Source organism: Rhinatrema bivittatum, chromosome 8 (assembly GCF_901001135.1).
Source record: "Rhinatrema bivittatum chromosome 8, aRhiBiv1.1, whole genome shotgun sequence".
NCBI classification, from domain to species: domain Eukaryota; kingdom Metazoa; phylum Chordata; class Amphibia; order Gymnophiona; family Rhinatrematidae; genus Rhinatrema; species Rhinatrema bivittatum.
This window is the reverse complement of record NC_042622.1, coordinates 175,297,267-175,314,528: the sequence shown is the minus strand read 5'-3', so window position 1 is coordinate 175,314,528 and position 17,262 is coordinate 175,297,267. Positions and strand designations below refer to the sequence as shown.

Here is a 17,262-nt window from a genome sequence, read left to right as displayed (position 1 = left end):
TAATTTTCCTAATTTTCTCAGTGGAAAAGGATAAACAGTGGAGTGCCTCAGTGATCTGCACTTGGACCTGTGCTTTTCAATATATTTATAAATGATCTGGAAAGGAATATGATGAATGAGGTAATCAGATTTGCAGATGATACAAAATTATTCAGAGTAGTTAAATCACAAGCGGATTGTGATACATTATAGGAGGACCTTGCGAGACTGGCAGATTGGGCATCCAAATGGTAGATGAAATTTAATGTGGACAAGTGCAAGGTGATGCATATAGGGAAAAATAACCCATGCTGTAAGTTACGCAATGTTAGGTTCCATATTAGGACCTACCACCCAGGAAAAAGATGTAGGTGTCATAGTAGATAATATATTGAAATCGGCTTAGTATGCTGTGATGTTTTTTTGGCATTATTAGGAAGGGAATGGTGAATAAAACAGAAAATGTCATAATGCCTCCTTATTGCTCCATGGTGAGACAGCACCTTGAGAACTGTGTACAACTTTGGTTGCCACATCTCAAAAAAGATATAGTTGCGATGGAGAAGGTACAGAGAAGGGTGACCAAAATAATAAAGGGGATGGAATAGCTCCCTTATGAGGAAAGGCTAAAGATGTTAGGGCTGTTCAGTGTGGAGAAGAGATGGCTGAGAGGGGGTATGATAGAAGTCTATAAAATCATGAGAGGGCTAGAAGGCGCAAATGTGAGTTGGTTATTTATTCCTTCGGATGACAGAAGGACTGGAGGGCACTCCATGAAGTTAGCAAGTAGCACATTTAAAACAAATCGGATAAAATTATTTTTCACTCAACACACAATTAAGCTCTGGAATTTGTTGCCAGAGGATGTGGTTAGTGCAGTTAGTGTAGCTGGATTTAAAAAGGTTTGGATAGGTTCTTGAAGGAGAAGTCCATTAACTGCTATTAATAAAGATGACTTGGGGAATAGCTACTGCTATTACTGACATCAGTAGCATGGGATCTACTTAGTGGCCAATCCAAGTACCTGGCAAGTGTTTGTTTGGGTACTTGTGACTTGGATTGGCCACTGCTGGAAACAGGATGCTGGGCTTGATGGACCCTTGGTCTGACCCAGTATGGCAACTTCTTATGTTCTTATGAGCCACTCTCTGCTCATCTTACTTCAGACAGTAGATTGAGTCAAAAGCTGACGATTTGTCTTGCACATTTCTGTCAGCATAGCAGCTTTTGAGCATAAAACAGCTTACCTTAGCGCTTTCATTTTGTAAGCAGTTCAAGCTCAAGCTGCCTGTGCTTTCTGATGAAGAAAAAAAAAGTGAACTTCTGTAGCAATCCATTCTACTTTCTGAGTCATCTTAACTGATTTTATAATATAAAAATGTAAATATTGCTCTGTTCTTTCTCTCCCCTCTTCCAGTTCCAAGTTAATTTTTCCCTGTTTTATTGTAACTTTCTCACATCCTTTTTCTGATTCCCTGTATTTAAAAGTTCAAGGTTCTTATTGAGAATATTGTTTAATACGCTACGTTATGCTTTTCACACTTTGTTAATTGTAAACCGGGTTGATGTGATGCCTGTCATGAAACTCGGTATAACAAAAACAATAAATAAATAAATAAAATAAATAAAATAATGGATCAGTCAGGTAATTCTGAAAAAATAGGGGTTTCTTCAAAAATCTCTCTTCTGAATCGTGCAAAGCTACCGCTAAATTGGCACATTAAAAAAAAAAAAAATCTTCAGCGATTTCCGTTTCCTACCATTGAAACTGGTTGCTGAGCGGTTGCTAGGGATGTGGTGACCATCTTGCCTCCAACTCAAGATGCATCAGGAGTTTGGAGAGACAGTGTCTCTCAGGCATCGGAGCTGCCGTGTTTATCTCCCGAAGGCTTTTTTGAAACAGTTTGCTCCAGAAAGTTTATCTATACTCCTGATTTCTTTAAATTTCTACATTGGGCTTTAAAAGGAAATACAAAAACTCATCCATTCATGCTAATACTTTAATATTAGGGAAAAAAAGGGTTTCAGAAGATCTTATGCATGTAGTGAAACTCTAGAGTTGATTCTTTTATTAGATGATGACAATGTAACAGAGGGTTTACCAGATTCATATGAGGAAGGAGAGTTAGAATCAGGCGATGAGGAAGAGGATTTAATTCACCTTTTCCATAAGGAGGAAATTTCTGCTTTGATTGCACAGATTGTCAGAGGATATAGTTGCAGAAACATCACTGTGGGATCCAATTTTGAGAGTTTAAAAAAAAAAAGGAATGTTCCGCTTTCCCTTTATATTCTGAAGTTCCCTGTACATACCTGGATCAGTCCAGACTCCTGGGTTTTGCCTCCCCTCCAGCAGATGGAGACAGAGAAAGCTTTGACTGACTCTGCCCTATACCTTGAGGGGCCACCTGCAGTCTGTCAGTATTTCTCTGTCTCCAGCAGATGGTGGAGGTGCAAAATCCTGCAGTCTCTAGTAGTTGGTTTTTGAAAAGATAGTGAGAGATAGTGTTGAGTGAGTTTTGGTCTAGGACTGGTAGGTCAGGACTTGATGGATAGTGTAGCACGCCCAGTGCCTTTCTGCTGCCTAAGAAGATTCAAAAGCTGATCAGCCGGGAGTATGATTTCCAGGAAGCAGGCTTGAAGGTCAGTAGGGCTATAGTGAAGCTTTATCCTTTGGAGGAGCATTTGAATCACCTCGAGACTCCTAAAGTGGATGCGGAGGTCTCTGCGGTGACTAAGAAGACTACGATCCCAGTTGTGGGCTCGGCTGCTCTGAAGGATGTTCAGGACCGCAAGTTGGAGATTCAATTGAAGCGCATTTTTGAGGTGTGTGCCTTAAGGCTGCAGTCTCTGGCAGCATGATGTAGTGTACCTGTTTGTGCTGGGTTCAGTAGGCACAAGAGCAGGCTTCTACCAGGGTGCTCAGCCCCATGCATTCGGCACGTTTGGAGGCTGGAGTGGCCTATGTGGCAGATACGCTGTATGATGTGGTGCATACGTCCGCCAGGAGCATGATCTTGGCAGTGGCTGCACGCAGGCTTTTGTGGTTCCACATTTGGTCTGTGGACATGTGGTCCAAGTCCCAGCTGTGTAATCTCCCTTTTTAAAGGGAAGCTTCTATTTGTGGAGGATCTGTATCAGTTGATGAAGTCCTTATGGGAATCGAAAGGGAACAGGTTGCCAGAGGATAAGAAGAGCAATAAAGTATTTCCATCCCAGTCCTATTTTCGGGATTCAAGGAGGTTTTGTTCTGGTAAGGGGCCTTGGCTTCGGGGCCAAAATAGTCGTTGGGATGTCAGCAGTCCTTTCAGGGTTCCTGCAGATCCTCCGGAGATGGTGACGGTCAAGGGACTGGAGGAGGAAAGGCCTTGCTATGAAGCCAGGCTCACCCACTCCTCTGTGGAAGCAGTAGGGGGCAGATTGTCCTGCTTTTATGAGGAGTGGGTCAAGATCACCTCAGATGAGGTAGTACGAGATGGCTATGCCTTAGAATTTCCACACCTGGTCAGGGAAACCTTTCTAGAGTTCCACTGCTTGTTGCGAAACAAACTGGGCACAGTAGAGGGGACTCTGCAGAGGTTACTAAGTTTAGAAGCGATAGTTCCAGTCCCACTGAGTGAGCAGGGATGGGGGAGGTGCTCCATTTATTTTGTGGTCTATGTTGCTGGATCAGCACGTCCAGTTTTGAGCTTTCCCTTTCGGGTTGGCTATGGCTCCCCAAACCTTCACAGAAGTGATGGTGGTAGTGGTGGCAGTCTTGAGGCAAGAGGGGGATTCTAATCCATCCATATTCCAGTGGGAACACTGAGAGGAGAGGATCACCTTGCTGGTGGCTGAAAGGAATCGGTAAGATTTTTTTTTTTTTTTTTTTTTGCTTGGGACATTGTCTTTTTTAAAAGTATTGGGGCAAAGTTAACTATCTGGAAATATTATTTAGTGTGTTTTGTGCTTTTAATAGTCAGTAAGGCAGTGAATAAACAAGTTAGACTGTTTGTATTTTTAAATAGTCAATAAGGCAGCTAGTAAGCAGAACTGAGTGTTTTGTGGTTTTTTGTTTTTTTTTAAATACAAACACCCCCCAAAGAAAAAAAGTAGCCAGAAGCTAGAAATAAGCTAGGCGCAGTGTATACCTAAGTAAAAAGGTTGAAAAGTTCAGTTCAGTTACTCACCTTGGAAAGGTGAGGTAGTGTGACTTGGTTTGAATAGGTACCAACATTTGTTAATCAAGAGAGCAGTAAGTCACTCTGGCTGACCAACTGAAGTTAGACTGTTTGTATTTCCCACCCCTAGCTCATCCTTTAATTTATAGGCAGGTGCCACTTTCACAAAAAAACCAAAAACAAAACTTTATTGAGAGTTCGATCAGACCCCTGTAGGCCACTACCAGACATATAGTGAATTCACTAATACATTTAAAGGACCTTAATTAGACACATTCCTACTCCCATAGCAACCTAAAACTTAACTAGGAACTGAACAAAATTGAGATGAGGGGGGCTCCCAGTTTCTTGCATCGAGTGTCACATGTGTGACTTTTTACCCGCTGGTGAGAAGTTGTGTATGTGCATGCAATGCAAAGAGCTCCTGGCTCTCAGAACAAGTCCGATCTCTGGAGGCTAGAGTGGCAGACCTGGAGGAGCTGAGGCAGACAGAGGTATATAGATGAGACCTTCAGGGACATAGTAGCCAAATCCCAACTTCACAGACTGGCAGCCCTGGTGCTGCCTTGGAGGAAGAAGGTCTTATGATTGGAGAGCATCAACCTGGTGTAGCAGGAAAGGATCCTGTAGCAAGGACCTGCTCTCCAGGTGATGCACTGTCCTTTTGTACCGAGGACATCTCCACAAGGCCTACTGCCCAGGAGGGAAGGGTTAGGTCGGCCGTCATAGTTGGTGATTCGATTATTAGGAATGTATACAGCTGGGTGGCTGGTGGGCGTGAGGATCGCCTGGTAACATGCCTACCTGGTGTGAAGGTGGTGGACCTCACGCGTCACCTAGATAGTATTTTAGGCAGTGCTGGGAAGGAGTTGGCTGTCGTGGTACATGTGGGCACCACCGACATAGGAAAATGTGGGAGGGAGGTTCTGGAAGCCAAATTTAGGCTCTTAGGTAGAAAGCTTAAATCCAGAACCTCCAGGGTAGCATTCTCTGAAAGGCTCCCTGTTCCACACGCAGGTCACCAGAGGCAGGCAGAGCTCCGGAGTCTCAATGCGTGGATGAGATGATGGTGCAAGGAAGAGGGGTTCAGTTTTGTTAGGAACTGGGGAACCTTTTGGGGAAGGGGGAGTCTCTTCCAAAGGGATGGGCTCCACCTTAACCAGGGTGGAACCAGACTGCTGGCGCTAACCTTTAAAAAGGAGAGAGAGCAGCTTTTAAACTAGAACAAAGGGGAAAGCCGACAGTCGCTCAGCAGCGCATGGTTTGGAGAGAGGTATCTTAGAAACATAGAAACATAGAAATGACGGCAGAAGAAGACCAAACGGCCCATCCAGTCTGCCCAGCAAGCTTCACACATTTTTTTCTCTCATACTTATCATTTTCTCTTAACTCTTGGTTCTGTTTCCCTTCCACCCCCACCATTAATGTAGAGAGCAGTGATGGAGCTGCATCCAAGTGAAATACCTAGCTTGATTAGTTAGGGGTAGTAGGGGTAGTAACTGCTGCAATAAGCAAGCTACACCCATGTTTATTCCCTTTACCCAGACTATGTCATACAGCCCCTATTGGTTGTTTTTCTTCTCTCCTGCCGTTGAAGCGGAGAGCCATGCTGGTTATGCATTGAAAGTGAAGTATCAGGCCCTTTTGGTTTAGGGTAGTAACCGCCGTAACAAGCCAGCTACTCCCTGCTTTGTGAGTGTGAATCCTTTTTTTTTTTTTTTCTTCTCCCCTGCAGTTGAAGCTATTCTGGATATGCGTGAAGCCTCAGCTTTTTTTATTCCCCTGTTGTTGAAGCAGAGAGCTATGCTGGAAATGCTTGATGTATCAGCCTCTCCCATGCCATGAAGCAGAGAGCCATGCTGGATATGCATCGAAAGCGAAGTATCAGGCACATTTGGTTTGGGGTAGTAACCGCCGTAATAAGCCAGCTACTCCCCGCTTTGTGAGTGCGAACCCTCTTTTCTTCTCCCCTGCCTTTGAAGCAGAGAACTATGCTGTATATGCTTGGAAAGTGAAGTATTAGGCTTATTTGGTTTGGGGTAGTAACCGCCGTAACAAGCCAGCTACTCCCCTCTTTGTGATAGCAAATCCTTTTTTCCACATTTCCTCTTGCCGTTGAAGCTTAGAGCGATGTTGGAGTCACAGTAAGCATCTGTATGTTTATTTAATAAGGGTATTGTCTCCGGGCAGTAGCCATCTTTCTGGTGAGCCACCCACTCTACATTGGCGGTCTCTTGACTTTATGGATCCACAGTGTTTATCCCACGCCCCTTTGAAGTCCCTCACAGTTCTGGTCTTCACCACTTCCTCCGGAAGGGCATTCCAGGCATCCACCACCCTCTCCGTGAAGAAATACTTCCTGACATTGGTTCTGAATCTTCCTCCCTGGAGCTTCAAATCGTGACCCCTGGTTCTGCTGATTTTCTTCCTACGGAAAAGGTTTGTCGTTGTCTTTGGATCATTAAAACCTTTCAAGTATCTGAAAGTCTGTATCATATCACCTCTGCTCCTCCTCTCCTCCAGGGTGTACATATTTAGATTCTTCAATCTCTCCTCGTACGTCATCCGATGAAGATCCTCCACCTTCCTGGTCGCCCTTCTCTGTACCGCTTCCATCTTGTCTTTGTCTTTTTGAAGATACGGTCTCCAGAACTGAACACAGTACTCCAGGTGAGGCCTCACCAAGGACCTGTACAGGGGAATAATCACTTCCCTTTTCTTACTCGATATTCCTCTCTCTATGCAGCCCAGCATTCTTCTGGCTTTTGCTATCGCCTTGTCGCATTGTTTCGCAGACTTCATATCATTAGACACTATCACCCCAAGGTCCCTCTCCTTCAAAGGATACTAATGATGCATTAGAATTAGGGCATCCTGATAGTGAGATTCCAATAATAATAAAAAGTAGTCCCAAGTGCCTGTAACTAAACTCACCTGAGCTAAAAAAAAATCTAACTTATCCCTATCAATTAGAAAGCAGAATGAAAAAACAAACTTTGAAATGTTTGTATGCTAATGCCAGAAGTCTAAGAAGTAAGATAGGAGAATTAGAATGTATAGCAGTGAATGATGACACAGACTTAATTGGCATCTCAGAGACATGGTGGAAGGAGGACAACCAATGGGACAGTGCTATACCTGGGTACAAATTATATCGCAATGACAGAGAGGAGCATCCGGGAGGCGGTGTGGCGCTTTATTCCGGGATGGCATAGCGTCCAACTGGATAAACATCCTGCATGAGACTAAATGCAAAATTGAATCTTTATGGGTAGAAATCCCTTGTGTGTCAGGGAAGACTACAGTGATAGGGGTATACTACCGTCCACCTGGTTAAGATGGTGAGATGGACATGCTAAGAGAAATTAGGGAAGCTAACCAAATTGGTAGTGCGGTAATAATGGGAGACTTCAATTACCACGCAACAACACTGGTGCAAGATCAAAATTTAATCACCACAATTTCTATGGTGGTTATTAGCAATTCCAATAATGGGAAGACTCAATTTTTATAGTGGCAACTCCATGCGTTCAACAAAACAGAATTCGACCTGTTCGAATTCTGTTTTGTTGAACGCATGGAGTTGCCACTATAAAAATTGAGTCTTCCCATTATTGGAATTGCTAATAACCACCATAGAAATTGTGGTGATTAAATTTTGATCTTGCACCAGTGTTGTTGCGTGATACTTGCTTATGTGCAAGGGTTCGCTCCTTCTTCATTTAGACTTCAATTACCCCAATATTGGCTGGGTAAATGTATCATCGGGACATGCTAGAGAGGTAACATTCCTGGATGGAATAAATGATAGCTTTATGGAGCAATTGGTTCAGGAACCAACAAGAGAGGGAGCAATTTTAGATCTCATTCTCAGTGGAGCACAGGATTTGGTGAGAGAGGTAACTGTGGTGGGGCTGCTTGGCAATAGTGATCATAATATGATCAAATTTGAATTAATAACTGGAAGAGGAACAGTATGCAAATCCATAGCTCTCGTGCTAAATGGGAAACTTTGATAAAATGAGAAAAATTGTTAGAAAAAAAACTGAAAGGAGCAGCTACAAAAGTAAAAAGTGTGCAAGAGGCGTGGTCATTGTTTAAAAAAAAAACAAAAAAACCATTCTAGAAGCACAGTCCAGATGTATTCCACACATTAAGAAAGGTGGAAAGAAGGCAAAACTATCACCGGCATGGTTAAAAGGGGAGGTGAAAGAAGCTATTTTAGCCAAAAGATCTTCATTCAAAAATTGGAAGAAGGATCCAACAGAAGAAAATAGGATAATGCATAAATGTTGGCAAGTTAAATGTAAGACTTTGATAAGACAAGCTAAGAGAGAATTTGAAAAGAAGTTGGCCGTAGAGGCAAAAACTCACAGTAAACACTTTTTAAAATGTATCTGAAGCAGAAAGCCTGTGAAGGAGTCAGTTGGACCATTAGATGATCGAGGGGTTAAAGGGGCACTTAGAGAAGATAAGGCCATCATGGAAAGATTAAATGATTTCTTTGCTTCGGTGTTTACTGAAGAGGATGTTGGGGAGGTACCCGTACTGGAAAAGGTTTTCATGGGTAATGATTCAGATGGACTGAATCAAATCACGGTGAACCTAGAAGATGTGGTAGACCTGATTTGACAAACTGAAGAGTAGTAAATCACCTGGACCGGAAGGTATACTCACCAGAGTTCTGAAGGAACTAAAAAATGAAATTTCGGACCGATTAGTAAAAATTTGTAACCTATCATTAAAATCATCCATTGTACCTGAAGACTGGAGGATAGCTAATGTAACCCCAATATTTAAAAAGGGCTCCAGGGGCAATTCAGGAAACCACAGACCGGTTAGCCTGAATTCAGTGCCAGAAAAAATAGTGGAAAGTGTTCTAAACATCAAAATCACAGAACATATAGAAAGACATGGAACAAAGACATGGAACAAAGTCAGCATGGCTTTACCCAAGGCAAGTCTTGCCTCACAAATCTGCTTCACTTTTTTTTTAAGGAGTTAATAAACATGTGGATAAAGGTGAACCAGTAGATGTAGTATACTTGGATTTTCAGAAGGCGTTTGATAAAGTTCCTCAAGAGAGGCTTCTAGAAAAAGTAAAAAGTCATGGGATAGGTGGCGATGTCCTTTCGTGGATTGCAAACTGGCTAAAAAACAGGACACAGAGTAGGATTAAATGGACAATTTTCTCAGTGGAAGGGAGTGGGCAGTGGAGTGCCTCAGGGATCTGTATTGGGACCCTTACTGTTCAATATATTTATAAATGATCTGGAAAGATATACAAGTGAGAGAATCAAATCTACAGATACAAAATTGTTCAGAGTAGTTAAATCACAAGCAGATTGTGACAAATTGCAGGAAGACCTTGTGAGACTGGAAAATTGGGTATCCAAATGGCAGATGAAATTTAATGTGAATAAGTGCAAGGTGATGCATATAGGGAAAAATAACCCATGCTATAGTTACACAATGTTAGGTTCCATATTAGGTACTACAACCCAAGAAAGATCTAGGCGTCATAGTGGATAACACATTGAAATCGTTGGTTCAGTGTGCTGCGGCAGTCAAAAAAGCAAACAGAATGTTGGGAATTATTAGAAAGGGAATGGTGAATAAAACGGAAAATGTCATAATGCCTCTGTATCGCTCCATGGTGAGACCGCACCTTGAATACTGTGTACAATTCTGGTCGCCGCATCTCAAAAAAGATATAATTGCGATGGAGAAGGTACGGAGAAGGGCTACCAAAATGATAAGGGGAATGGAAGAGCTCCCCCTATGAGGAAAGATTAAAGAGGTTAGGACTTTTCAGCTTGGAGAAGAGACGGCTGAGGGTGGATATGATAGAGGTGTTTAAAATCATGAGAGGTCTAGAACGGGTAGATGTGAATCGGTTATTTACTCTTTCGGATAGTAAAAAGACTAGGGGGCACTCCATGAAGTTAGCATGTGGCACATTTAAAACTAATTGGAGGAAGTTCTTTTTCACTCAATGCACAATTAAACTCTGGAATTTGTTGCCAGAAGATGTGGTTAGTGCAGTTAGTATAGCTGTGTTTAAAAAAGGATTGGAAAGGTTCTTGGAGGAGAAGACCATTACCTGCTATTAATTAAGTTGACTTAGAAAATAGCCACTGCTATTACTAGCAACGGTAACATGGAATAGACTTAGTTTTTGGGTACTTTCCAGGTTCTTATGGCCTGGATTGGCCACTGTTGGAAACAGGATGCTGGGCTTGATGGACCCTTGGTCTGACCCAGTATGACATGTTCTTATTTGGCTTATTCAAGTGAAGATGGAGCAGTGGGTGATGGACACCCTGAGTTCTCTGGGTTGGGTGATCAATGTAGCGATCGGACCATCTTTGTGTTGTTCAGTGGAGCGAAGAAAGGAGAGAGCTTCTGAGGCTATGATTTCTCGATGGCTGAAAGAGACCATTTGCTCGGCCTGTTTTTGTAAGGGTCACACAATTCCGATGGGCCTCAAGGCACATTAAACTGGAGCGCAGGCAGCCTCTTGGGCGGAGTGTCAGTTTGTGTCTCCCCAAGAGATACGTAGGGCCTTAGTGTGTTCCTCGCTTCATACTTCCACTGAAAATCGCATCCTGCTGCACCCAGACATCAACCAGTAATGTTTGAATGTGTGTTAAGAGTGGGTCTTTCGGGTTCCCGCCCAGTGTAAGAGGGCTTTGGCACATCCCGCTTGTCTGGTCTGATCTGGGTATGAACAGGAAATTAAAATTGGTTTTTACCTGCTAATTTTCATTCCTGTAATACCACAGATCAGTCCAGAGACCCGTCGTGTTTGCTGCCAAAACTGAATTTCCTGGTGATTTTTATATATCGTATATCAGAAATTTTATAAACTGTTCAGAGGTTGGGGTTTTTTTTTTTAGTTAAGTGGTTATCAGACTGTTTCTTTTCTGGAAGTATGTGAGCCTCCAATTCAGGGGGTTCCAATCCTGTGTTTCCGTTTCACTTTTGGCTTGGATTCAGGTCAATAGTGACTGAGGGACTGCAGGTGGTGCACTTGGATATGTAGCAGTGCTTCAAAGTTTTTGTCCTGTCTCCATCTGCTGTTATGATGCAAAACCCACTTGTCTGGACTGATCTGTAGTATTACAGGAAAAATTAGCAGGTAAGAACCAATTTTAATTTCTTAGTTGCCATAACATCTGCCAGAGTTTAAAAAATACAATCACTTTCCTGTAGGCCTCCTTTTCTCAGATTTACTAAACATTTGGAAATTTTAAGATCAATACCTTCCCTTTTACCAAAGGTAATCTCCGTTTGTCATCAAAACCAGAGAATAGTCTTGCCTTTTTTTCTAAGAGTGACTGTAAGGGAAGAGTTCTAGAAACATGGATAAATTGTTGTATTTGGTTGTAATAAAAGGGAGTGGCTGCTTCTAAAGGCGGATTAAAGAAATGATCTCTTCAGCATATCTATTGCGGGAGAAAGGAAGCTCATTGAGGTTTAAAGGCACATTCTACTAGAGCACAAGCGACCTCCTGGGCAGAAGTAGGTGCGGTTAAACCAACAGATATTTGGACAAGCTTAAATCCATTTATCAAACATTACAGACTGGATGTTCTTGCTAAACGAGGCATCATTTGGTGCTTCGGTTCTAATGGCAAGTATTCAATCAATCCGTCTGTAATATTTAGGCTTTGATATGTCCCACATGTTCTTGACTGGTGGGCAAAAGGTTATTTACCTGCTAATTCCCTTTCTTTTACTTCTGCTCACCAGTCAAGAAGCCCTCCCAAGTTAAATTTTTTTTTTTTTTAAATCAATGTTCAATCATTGCTACAAATTTGTTTAAAATGTGTTATGACTTAATACCTTTTACATTTGTATGGCATGATATATTTTTTTTTTTCAAGTAGCTCTGACAATAGCGCATACTAGCATGTAGGATTCTGAGGTCATATGTAGAGGTGATGTGTTTAAAAAAAAAAAAAAAAAAAAAAGCTAACTCTGCCTCCAAATGCTGGATGAGAGGGAATATACCCACATGTTCTTCATTGGTGGGCAAAAGTAAAGGGAAGGAAATTAGCAGGTAAGTAATATCACCATTTTTAAGTAAAGTAATGCCCCTTTTAAATTTTGTAAGTGTTTTATTAATTTTAAACTCTCTGAAGAGAGGTGGGTAGGAATAAAATGTTACCTATTAAATCCCAGCAAGGGTGTCTGGCTGGAAGAGGCAGATTTGGGTATGGCTACCAGGAGAGATGTGGAGGCCATAAAGCCACTCCGGACCAGATCCAGCCTTATCTGCAGTTGTGCAGTTTCTGTCCTCTGCATGCCACGTGAAGAATGCTGGTGCATTTTGTTTTGAATACACACTGTACCACATCCATTGTGGGCATAATGTAACATGCTTTGAAACTCTTCTGCTGGAAAAGCATGATGTAAATAAACAGTGATGATGATGGACCAACGTGAGAAATTAAAAGATGTATGTTTATTTAAGAACTCTTAATATACAGACATTCGTAGGACACATCATGCTGGTTTACAAATAACTAAAGCAGGCAGAAATTACAATGAATGCGGAAGGGGTGAGGGGGGTGGGGGCAAGAGCATCAGGAGGGAAAGAGGGCAGAAGAGTGAGAAGTGAAAGGAATAAACAATAAGGAATGGTAAAAAAAACATATCTGCAGCAAATTTCTTAAATGACAAAATAAAAGGCAAGGTACTTATTTACATTATTTTGTTAGGTCTGCTGTATGGCGGCCGGAGTACAATAGAAAGGAAACTGGGTGGGTGAGGTGCGAGAGAGAATGGATGGGAAAACACCTCGAAGGCAGACGAGGTGAAAAGATAGAGAATGGGTGAACTAGGTATGAGAGAAGATGGAGGACGGTAGGGGATGAGGGCTATGTCGGATTAACATCTGGGTAGGCTTGCCTGAAGAGCCATGTCTTGATGCCTTTTTTTGAAGGTGTGTAAGGAGGATTAAAGTCGTAGATAGGAAGTGAATTCCAAAGGGTGGGGCCGGCAATGGTGAATGCTGTTTCTCTGGTATTGGTGAAGGGTGCAGTTTTGAGGGGTGGGGTGTGCATGGTTCCGGTGAGAGCAGTTCTAGTGGGGCAATTAGAGGTATGGAAGCGTGGCATGTCCTTGAGCCATGCGGGATTATTTTGATGCAGAGCATTGTGCAGGATGGTGAGGGTTTTGTATTGAATACGGAAGGGGATCGGAAGCCAGTGCAGGTCCTTTAGTATAGGGGTTATGTGCTCAGTCTTATGGGTATTAGTTGTAATTCTCGCCATAGCATTCTGTAGGATTTGTAGGGGCTTGATGGTGGAAAAAGGGAGGCCTAACAGGAGGGAGTTGCAATAATCCAGTTTGGAAAGGATGGTCGTCTGCAGGACTAATCGGAAATCTTGGGCGTGGAGGAGTGGTTTCAGTTTAAATATATGGAGTTTGTAGAAACCTCCTTTTAGTAGGGACTTAATGTGTGGTTTAAAGTTGAGGTGTTGGTCTAGTAAGACTCCTAGGTCTCTTACAGAGGGTAAAGGTGAATGGGTTAAAGTGGGGACGGAAGCGGTGGGGAGATTTGTGTATTCAGGTTGATTGGAGATGACAAGGATTTCAGTTTTTGCTGCATTGAGTGTGAGGTGGAGGTTGGCTAATAGGGAGTTAATGGTGGAAAGGCAGGATTCCAAGATGTTGTAGTACCTAAGCTTTCGAGAGCACGAAAGTCTCTCCTTATCCATGTACTACAACACTGAATAATTCTGATGCTTGTCCAATACAAGGTCTCGTAACCTGCAAAGGATCCAGCGCCAGTAACTAGAGCTCTGCTGATGTGGCCCATCTGGCATCTGTGTAGTGAGGTGTGAAATGCAGGTCTGGGCTCTGCCAGGGATAATCTGCTGCTTTTACAAACCACTGTGCCATTTTGGCTGCATGCACTGTTAGATGTTGTGTTTAAAGTGCTGTGTTTTGCTAACTTCCGAGGATACTAAGGAGGTTTTCCTGCTATTCTCCATTACCAGTGCAGGCCTTATTGGCTTCTGCTGCCCATATCCATTTAGCTCTGTCATCTTATATTTTCTCTTTAAAGGTCAATCTTGGAATAAGAAATATTAGGTTTGAAGGAACAGTTTAATCCATAATTGTCCACTCATTGAGTTGATAGAAACTTTTATCTAGGCCTGATGCTGTGCAATAACTGCTTTAAAACAAGAAATTTATTGCAGAATCAATTCAGCCTACATATGCTTATGTGAATCTGTTTTAAATAAAAAAAAATAAAAAAAAAAAGCCCCGGTCAGGAATCTCCTTCACACTTTTCCACGTACTGACATTTTATGTGACTTGGACCCTAGCCCAGCTGCCCCCATGCTTCTCTTGGGGAAAATAGGTTAAAATTGTCCTGCTTCAGATTGAACCTTAGGGAATCTGTTCACCTCAAGAGGAAGCAAGATGGCAAATTTTACTGGTAGTTTACAAAACTGCTTTTCTCTCATCTGATTTCATTAACAAATGTGCATTTTTATACTTATAAATAATTGATGCTCGGCCACTAGTTTTCAAACCTTTTACTTAAGTCACAGCCGATCTTAAGTATTTTTTTCTTATGATCTTACACTCAAGTCTGTTGACTTGAGTGTAAGATCATATATCTTCACCAAATAACTTTGTATGTATTTGCTGCTATTTTCCCCACATGATCTGACACTCTTCAAGTCACATATCTCACTCGTTACCTTTGATCTTTATGTAAATATCATGCTTACTCAGATTTTAATCAGTGTTATTACTCTATGCCATTGATCTTGCAATTTGTTATCCTGTACCTAATTATCTTATAGTTACTGTTCCTTTTTTCATATAGTTATTGTTCCATGTAAAGGCTATGCCTAAAAGTTCCAAGTTATTTGTAAACCGATACGATGTGCAAATGGATGTCGGTATATAAAAAATTCTAAATAAGTATTCAAGTTGCACTCTACATCTGAAGTACCGGGAGAGGCCTGGTGACGGCATCCTCTGGTAGCTGGCTCCCACATTCTATAATTCAATACAGCTCAGTGGACTGGTTAGATATAGACAGAGCCTTATTCAGTACATTTTTTTTCTAAAGATACAAAATGGGGGGAAAAAAAAATGTTTTCAATAAGGCCCAAAAATGAGACTTTTTGTGTGTGTGTGTGGGGGGGGGGGGTGGTTGGTGGAGTTGCCACTATTCTTCTACCTGCTTCCAGTTCATTCAGAAGTGGGGCTGGATTACGGCACTATAAGAGTTCATTTGCAGTTGCCCAGGGTTTGTATTAGGTCGTATTACTTATGTAATGGACTTTATCGTGTGTTGATGTGATTGTTTACCGTTCAAGTCAATATTTGCTGTGTGTACGGTATATAAAAGCTGGAAATAAACCATTCCCCTCTTTTTATACCCCCTCCAGAGGAGAGACATTTATCAAAATGTGTTTATGGCATGATGCAAATTTGAGGGGGGCGGGATTAGTTAAATTAGGGGCCATATCATGCTGTGCGATTAGCATGTGTTATGCTAATCGCATGGTTTTAACACTGGAAATAACTACAGCTTTTTCCCTGGTGTTAAGCTGTGTGATATGTCCGAAATGGCCATAACGCAATTCGTGCTAAATTTTTGGAATTACATTTTGGCCATTTCTGGGCTTGGAGAGGGGAGTGGAGTAGACGGTGAGCCTCCAGGGAGGACCTTACTGTGTGCACCTATTTATATCTCTATAGCAGGGCCATCCAATAGGTCAGGGTGAGGTGTTAGTGGTGGTTCAGGGGCCAGTTTCGCATGTAGAGTGAGACATACGAATGCACAGTACACCTTGGTGAAGATTTGACGTCATTTGGAGTGAGGAAAGTCTCTCAAAGATGAAATTTCTACTATGTTCTCACCCTAGCTTGATGGACTACAATGTTCTCTCACCCTAGTTTGGACTCTCTAACAGGGTACCATCAAGCTAGAGTGAGAGAACATAGTAGAAATTTCATCTTTGAGAGACTTTCCTCATGCCAAATGACGTCAAATCTTCACCAAGGTGTACTGTGCTGTTTGTGTGTGTCTCACTCTTCATGCAAAACTGGCTCCTAAACCACCACGAACTCTTCACTTCAACCTATCAGGTGGCTCTCCCTCTCTCCCTGCTAACGCATGTGTTAACATTTTTGGATGAATGATGTTAGCACTGTGGAGATAAACTGTTTCTAAGTATTTCTGTGTTAACTTCTGCTGTTATCTACCCACGATCATGTTTTTACTCTCTCAGTACTCATGCTGTAGGTTGTGCAACTCGGACCTTTTTATCCTTGCATATATCAGCAAACATTAACTGGCCCATTGTCTGTCTGTCTTTCTATCATGAGCAGGAAGACTGAGCTTCACAATCCATTCTCGCTCAGCAATAATTGAGAGAATTCAAAAGTAATGTTAAATCGCTAGACTTCACAAATATGACTCGAAAGTCACAGCACAACTTCATGGGGACAGTGGAGGCATTTCACTTTCACAAAGTGCCTTGTGGCATTCAGTAGCTAGTAATTCTTTAAGTTTAGCATTTTACGAGCACTTGAACATGAGAGTTTTCATTACTGTTTCAAATATTTTATCAAAATTAGCTCTTTATTGGTTTTCATTAATTTCTTGCTTATCTTAAGCAGACATACTAGAGAGAGAGAAGACTCTGAAGAGAAGAAACCCATCATAATGCACACTGGCCATGTCCATAATCGACCGGAAAATGGAAGTGGAGAATGTCCCTCAGCATCTCTGTCTGCCCACCTCACACGCCTGCCTGGCGATGCTGCTTGTAGCAGTGGAGATGTCCGCATAGAGCTGGATTCTGCTCAGGCAGACCACGGAGAAAGGCCAAGTGCAAGCTGTCCACGACCTGGTTCTCAGCCCCAGGGGCGGCACAGCCAGGCCCATGCTCGTGTTCCCCCTTCTAGTGAAGCAAGGCATGCGGAAGATGGGGATCTGGACCCTGGGGAACACAGTAGTTCAGCATCGGAGCTACGCCTCGTCTTCCAGTGGCTTCAGAAAAGTCTTCCTTATATTTTGATCCTTTGTGCCAAACTTATTGTTCAGCATGCAGTAGGTATAGTACATCAAAGTACTGGTTAA

General features: G+C 42.2%; 1 protein-coding gene across 5 annotated transcripts in view; it reads left to right on the top strand.

Moving 5' to 3' along the window:
- RNFT1 (ring finger protein, transmembrane 1) overlaps window positions 1-17,262 on the top strand; it is a 54,135-nt gene that overhangs the window by 7,798 nt on the left and 29,075 nt on the right. For 3 of the 5 annotated variants that reach the window (XM_029611781.1, XM_029611782.1, XM_029611785.1), the window contains exon 3: window positions 16,797-17,236. In XM_029611781.1, coding sequence (XP_029467641.1) covers window positions 16,797-17,236 — 440 coding nt within the window. The remainder of the gene's footprint in view (window positions 1-16,796; window positions 17,237-17,262) is intronic. The other 2 variants (XM_029611783.1, XM_029611784.1) reach the window with 1 other exon arrangement.